The sequence below is a fragment of the Cystoisospora suis genome, assembly GCF_002600585.1.
Source record: "Cystoisospora suis strain Wien I chromosome Unknown contig_865, whole genome shotgun sequence".
Classification (NCBI taxonomy): domain Eukaryota; phylum Apicomplexa; class Conoidasida; order Eucoccidiorida; family Sarcocystidae; genus Cystoisospora; species Cystoisospora suis.
The window spans coordinates 3,341-9,999 of NW_027153666.1; the positions used below are offsets into that span (position 1 = coordinate 3,341).

A 6,659-nucleotide genomic window follows, 5' to 3' on the forward strand; every position below is an offset into this window, starting at 1 on the left:
AGAGTGAAAACACAACGCAATGACTCAGGTATGCTTGCCAGGCCTGTACCCTTGTTCGGCCATTGTCCACGCAGACGCCGGGCACGCGGAGTCGGTGTCGCCGGGGGCCCGTGACCGCGGGGCCATGTGGCAGTGGGCAGCTTCAAAAGGCATGCATCGATATGGCGTGTTGGGCGTGCCATTCCTGTCACGGAATCCGAACGCGGCACGCTAGCAAGAGACATAGGAAGGTGAGCTGCTCTTAATGAGGAGCGCTTGACCCAGTCGGACTCATAGCACGCTTACTGCTTGGAGGGAGGAGGTACAGGCTAACAGGGTGGCCACGCTGCTGGCCCGCTGCATACAAAAAGGGAATTTCCGCATGCTCCTCGCCTGCCAACGGCACTGTTCGCAATCTCCGCGGTCGGCAATGCCACTCGCATTCCAGTCCTCGTCCCCGTTCCGGACCAGGGGAGACTCGGGAATGCGTTCCACCGAATATTTCCCTAGACGTCTCTCGACCCCAGCATCTTGATTCCCTTCTCCCTGTGTCCTTTCCTCTGAACCCTCGCCTGCCTGCAGCACCGGCAACCACGTGTAGGAACATATTCTTTGCAAAACACGGATGCCTGAATCTCCGCTTAAGAACGGCAAGAGGGCGGCAATCGCGTCGAATGCCACTTCAGCCATTCCTGCTGCTGAAGCAGCAGCCACCAGATCGGGAGTCTGTTCCTCGTCAGAGCAACAAGAAGAGATCGGCTGCGAGGTAACGTCAAGCCTACCCGTCTTTTCCAAGAAGACGGAATCTGGGCAAAACGTCGCTGCAGGCGGGTCCAGACGCCGTCGGTCGATCCCAGCCCCAGGAACGTCCGTGGCCCAATTTGTAACACTCGATGCCCCGGTCAGAGAATCAGAGGAGACAGGTGGAGGAAGGAACGAGGAGACAGGGCAGGAAGAGGTGCTCGGAGCGGAAGAAGCTGTCTTCGCAAATTGCTCCTGCTCAACTAAACTGAGGGCTTCGCCCCACAAGGAGGCCAGGGACTGGAGTGTTGCCTCCAAAATGGCGGCGTCTTGGCCGATAATCGAAGCTCCACCGTTCGAAATCAAAATCATGCCCATCGCCCGAGTGCGGTTGTCGAGGTTCTGCTGATTCAAAACTGCGAGCAGATTCCTTCGGAAGCCCTCAGCTGCAATCGACTGTGAGGGCAGATTCAGATAGCAAAGCAGCTCTCTATTACGCCACAACTGGGAGAATGCTGCCGCGCGGACTCCGGGGTGGGATGTGAATGTGAGAATCTCCGTCAGCAGCACTGCGCACTGTCCTACGATCGACCCCCCATAGATGGCGGTGGCCGGGCAGAACCTGGAGTCAGCGACGGGCTCTTCCTCCTCCCAGCCCCCCCTCGACGGTCCTGACTCCTGGAAACCGGAAACATCTACTGAAGAGAAAGACGATGCGAGGACCGACAGGCCGGGCCGCTCACCGCTTATTGTGCCATCAACAGCCGGACCGTCACCCCCCATCGCGTGAGGCGCATGGCGCTGAGGCCGAGATGCATGCCCTCGTGCAACTATGGGCGCGACAAGAGTGGATCCTCCAGCTCTTGTATTAACTGCAGCAGCAGAGAAGAGAAGGTGGCCCAAGTCCGCAGCGGACCGGCACAAAGAATCCACGCTAGGGTGCGGCGCATGAAGCGATTCCTTGATACGTTGGAGAACTTGCTGCGGAGGGGATCGGGCCGCCTCTGCAGCAACTAAAGCAGCGAGCTGTTCTTCCTCTCGCCGACGTTGCTCCTCCAAAACGGCGGCTGCACGAGCATTAGCTCTCGCCTGCGCGTGCGGCTGTGGATGCAGCACGCGTGCGACTATAGCGGTGTCAGCGCACGCCGCGGCCGGGGGAAGATGTGAGAATGACGGCAAGTGAGAAGGAGGAGAAGTCGCGGTGTCGAGAGAACTTGTAGAAAAGCACGGTGAGTTGACAACATCCTGTGCGCAATGCCGGAAGCCGGCTGGCGCAGGCATGGGCCAGTTCCTGGCGGACGCCATGATGCCACGCCGGGGGGACGAAGCAAGAGCTCGGGTCCACGACTAAGTAACACTCCAGCCCGATGTTGCCGCCACTGTATGGCCGTGAAGGGCTATGCATACGGGCCAGCAGCACACCGCGGGACAACAGGTTGTGCCGTCTCCTTTGTGCGCGGGATGCCACACGATGCTACTGAATGACTGCTCCACTAGCGCCTTGGACGCACGGGCAAAAAACCGGAATCGGCCTCCACGCGGCCGCAATACCGTTCAAGCAGGCCGGCCGGCGTCACTGACGAGAAAGAACATCGAGCGGGGGGCGCGCATGTGAAGCAGCCCGTGAAAACCCGGTTTTGTTTGGGGCGCTACACTGCGAAACTCCACGAGCCGACGTCTTCGCCGGAAAGACGAAGAAACAGGCTTGTACGGAAAGAACCCTACGCATGTCCTGAACGTATACGCAGTCCTCTGTTCGAAGTAGTAGCTGTGCGAACTCGGAGCCCATGTGTTTCATCCGCGAGTAAGATCTGCACGCAAAGCCTCGAGAAACAGCATGCGGTGCAAAAATTGTGCATCAATATTCATGCTGTCTAGCCCGGTCCGCCCTCATGTCCCGCACATTTCTCATAAATGACAATTAGTCAACGAAAAAAAAGGAGAGGTCTCGTGTGACGCTGTTCGCAGGTGTGCGTGAGTGCCCCCGGCGGGACCAAAGCAACTGGCTGTCACTGTGGTGACCCACTGTCCTTGACCCTCGGGTAGGCCCTCCACCAAGCCACAGCGAAAACCGTAACTAGTTTCGCTGTCCATCAGCCATTTAGCCAGGTATTATCGATCATTAGTGTCACTTTCGAATCCGCCGGGAACGACCAGGCTTGGTTTTTGTCCCGACGTGTTAGCTGTATCCGCTGGTGGCTTCCCAGGATTACCGCCTCAGTGGTGGAGCTACTGAAGGAACACTGTCTCTCCGGAGTGCGTGACCGATACCTTCGTTCCCGGTTGTGAGTTGGGAGCCTGTTGTGCTGTCTTCGCGGAGTCCAACTTCGCGAAGCACGTCCACTCGGGTATCTCCTCCCTCGTACAGAGGTGGCGGCTTGCTGGTGCCGCTAGCGCCTCCCATACACTGGGGGAGTCCTGGAACGGTCGACAAGTCGTCCGGTTACCCCGAGCGCGCGCAAACGACGCGGCATGCTACAGCCCTGGACCTCAATTCGACGCACTGTCGGCTTCCAACTGACCCCACAGCCGCGCCGGCAGCCGCAACCCGACAGGCACTCCACTCAAAGATCTTCCATAGAGGAGCAAATTTGCAGGCTCCCCGCGTCCGATTCAAGACGCTTCTTCTACGAAACACCAACAGCCACAGTTTTGCCGGTCCCGGCATAACCTCTGTCCCGTTCCATGGAGGGGCCGGCGTCCCTATCCGTTAGGAGGGAGGGTCGGCGGCTCCCCGCAAGGGCGGCCGAGTCCAAGTGCAGGGGGGGCACGGGGTGATAAGGCTATCACCCGAGATGAAGTAGAACACTCGCCGGCGGTCGTATCACAAAGAGCGAAAAGCGTGCAAAAAGGCCAGCTGACGAGCGAGCGAGGCGCCGTGCAGTGTCAAGAGGGCCGTGCTCTTCCCCCGCCCCGGGATCAGGCGCGATGGAGACGAGCGACAAGACGGGCATCCGTCGGTTGCGAGCGGCACTGCCTGAATGGCCACAAAGTCTATGCACGTCCCTTCGGCGCTGCTTTGCTTGCAGTAGCAAAAGAGTTAGGACCGAAAACGGGAATCAAAAACCTCTGACGAGCAGAGCTGACAACCTCCCACCTGCGTCCGCGGCAACGAGAGCTGGTGGGACTTGGATGCCGGGGGCTGGGCGCGGCGGCGGAACAGTTCAGAGCGCAGAGGCCTCTAACGCGCGGGACGCCAGTCCCGCCTGTATTACGCTCGTGGCACTGCGCCAGAGCACACTGCTCGTACTGCGACCAAGCACGGTGGAAGCCGGTGGTGCTCCCCACGATGACGGCAACGCAGGGCTGGGTCACCGCACTGTCACACTTGAAATGCATGCTCGTTTGTCATGCTACTTCCTGCGAATCTGCCACGTAAAGGAATGCACTGGCTAGGGAAGCCTCGACTAACACGGCCTCATGACCGGCCCCCTGTAAGAAAGGTATCGAGGTGTCGCTGCTAGAGACTGCGGTCCAAAGCAGGTACCACACAGGAGAGATCTCTGACGTGTTAAGCAAAGTTGGGATAATGCTAGCGTTCTTCTAACGGAGTATATGGTGTAGCTCGTGTTGTCCCCAACGAGACTTGTCCGGGCTTCAGATGGGGGACGGAGTGCGACGTCGCGGCAAAGGAACATCGGCGGGCGCCCGTTGACTCCTGTAAACAGCGACACTGCGCGTCCTTCGCACAGAAATCTTTATCCGAAGCATGTAGCACATCTATGTATGCATGTTCGGAGATTTCCGACCAAGTGCCCGCTGAGTGGCAGACATGCCAGCTTGGTGCTTGAAGGAGTCAGCCAGCTGGCCGCCGTACCGGTGCGGGACCGCGCACTGCCGGGCGAGCTGCCGGCGAGATATACTGACGGCCTTGCTGGGTCCCGAAAGATCCGCTCGAAGAAAAGGCTATTCTTAGGGCTGTTCGTTATGGTGTACAGGTGAAGAGGAGTTTGTTAGCTGAAGCTGGCTTGTAGAGTTTCGGAGTGTTAAATTCTCTTTTGGAGGCTTAGTGTCGTCTAAAAGGCAACCACCGAGACCAAGCGCTTTGTCTCGCGCGTCCGTAGCGTTTGACGCGGAGCTAGCGAAGTCCTTCGTGTTTTGTTGGGCGCATAGTGACTGCAGACACTCCATACGGGTGGTACTTGTGGGTCGCTGCCAACCCTTACTGGCCTCGCCTAGCTGCCGCAGTGTGAGAAACACCATTGTGGCCACTCGGTGCCTCGCGAGAGTTCCTTTCTTTGCATCAGTTGCCCCCCAAAACTTCTTCATCTCCAGCTCTTGCTAGCTCGCGCACCACATGCAAAAATCCATGGGACATGCCATGGCCAGCTTATCAGTGGTACACAACGAGGCACTCGCGCATATTGTGTCACAGGGCCCGGCACGGGCCCACCAGGAGCGCGGCACGGCACATAAACAGTGCGACTCCGCCGTGCCCGCACCCCGCAGGCAATACACCATCGCCGGGAAGGCTCTTCGGCTGCGGCAGGTTGTCGGCAGCTGGTGACTTCCAGACAAAAGGCAACGTCTATGTAACGCTGTCGTTGAGCGACGTGTGGAGTATAGACGACGGAGTCTGCAAAGGAGGAAGCCCCCCCGCCCTTGTTAGCGGGAGCGTGGATCGGAGGCGCACTGGCGGAGTGGTGGCGGGCGGGTGCAGAAGTCAGGGGTTCCGGATGCTTTTTTTGACAAACATAGCTCGGAAGGGGGGGGCGTTCTCTACGCGGAGAATTGGCGCTTGCCTTCTATACACCAAGTGCATTCGCGTTGAGCTTATACATCTGTGTCGCTGTGTCGCCCCCGAGAAACAGAAAGGGCGGCGAACTGCGAACAGCTTCTAGGGCCCACGCTGGGAAAACCACGGGGAGAGGCATTTTGGAGGCGCTTCACACACACCCGGTCCTCAGTAAGGTGGCCAGCCTTTCGTGGCGTTCCCCGGTGTCGACCGACGCAGTCTCGTGTCTGCTGCAGGCTCGCTGCACGGAGTAATCGTCGCCTGTGCGTCGTGCGCTGCACGCCGCTGTCTCCTCCACTCACACCACCACAGCAACCGCTGCCTTTACTCACCCGTCTTGCTGTGTACGTGTCGCCCGATCTTTTCTGTGCCTTCTCAAAGTGTCCACTGCGACCTCTCGCCTCGCAGGGCATGACCGCGGGTCTCCCTGCAGGAATCTGAAAGTCCAGGACTCTCCTGGACTTTCTGGGTCCTTCGGGACTGCTGCCTTCGTGTCTTTTCTACCGTCGTGTGTTGTGCGTTACTGTTCGCTACAGAGAAAATCAGCGTAAGCTCGCATCTGTGTACAGTGGCGCGCCACTCTAGTCTCTTGCCTTCTGACACCGTACCCGCCTTACAGTGACAGGTCGCTCCGTCTGTATCACGGAGTAAGATTTTACAGATTCACTTCAACCTAGACCCTAATGTCTACCTCGCAGCCTCCGCCGAAGCCTGCGGACGCCTTTTATCGCCGGTAAGCTCAAATCCTCCAAAGCCAGGGAGACCTCGCTGAATCCACACTCGCCTCTAGCAGAAGCCCGTGCCGTGAATCTCCTCCACTGTCTCCCCACAGGTCAGCAATGCGGCAGCGCAGTCCTACGTGCTCTACGCGCGCTTATACTTACACACAAGTGTCCACACTTCTATCCGCTACCGACAGTGCGGGAGAGGATGTCTAATAACAGCCGGCACTCCCTTCTACTGCAGAACATCGCGTACATAACGGACCTGTTGAATGCAAGCGCTTCTCACGAAAAGTTACCTCGGCACGCTTCCCTCGACGCCGGCTCTCGCGCATGTGCGGCTGTGCAGCCCAGCTGAAGTTGCCTACGGTTGCTGACTCGGCTTCCGTCGCACAGTGCTTTGATCGCCGTTGCCCATCAGCGTGGAGGGCACCCAGCACCACCCCACCGTGCTCGGTTGTGCACCGACACCGGCTGCTTCC

The 6,659-nt window shown here is 58.7% G+C and overlaps 2 protein-coding genes across 2 annotated transcripts in view; one reads left to right on the forward strand and one right to left on the reverse strand.

Annotated features, from left to right (window-relative positions):
* The window catches only part of CSUI_002066 (uncharacterized protein), a 6,434-nt gene extending 2,612 nt beyond the window's left edge, over positions 1–3,822 (reverse strand). Inside the window, exons 1-2 of the mRNA XM_068062268.1 lie at positions 2,992–3,822; positions 448–2,531 (exon numbers count right to left, since the gene is read on the reverse strand). Of these exons, the coding sequence (XP_067925755.1) occupies positions 448–2,025 (1,578 nt within the window). The 5' untranslated portion in view covers positions 2,026–2,531; positions 2,992–3,822. The remainder of the gene's footprint in view (positions 1–447; positions 2,532–2,991) is intronic.
* A 1,440-nt stretch (positions 3,823–5,262) lies between these two features.
* On the forward strand, positions 5,263–6,147 carry CSUI_002067 (uncharacterized protein; the record flags this gene model as incomplete). Its single annotated transcript, XM_068062269.1, has 1 exon — positions 5,263–6,147. A coding segment is annotated over one exon (297 nt), but the record flags the coding sequence as incomplete, so codon positions are not given.
* Positions 6,148–6,659: the final 512 nt, after the last annotated feature.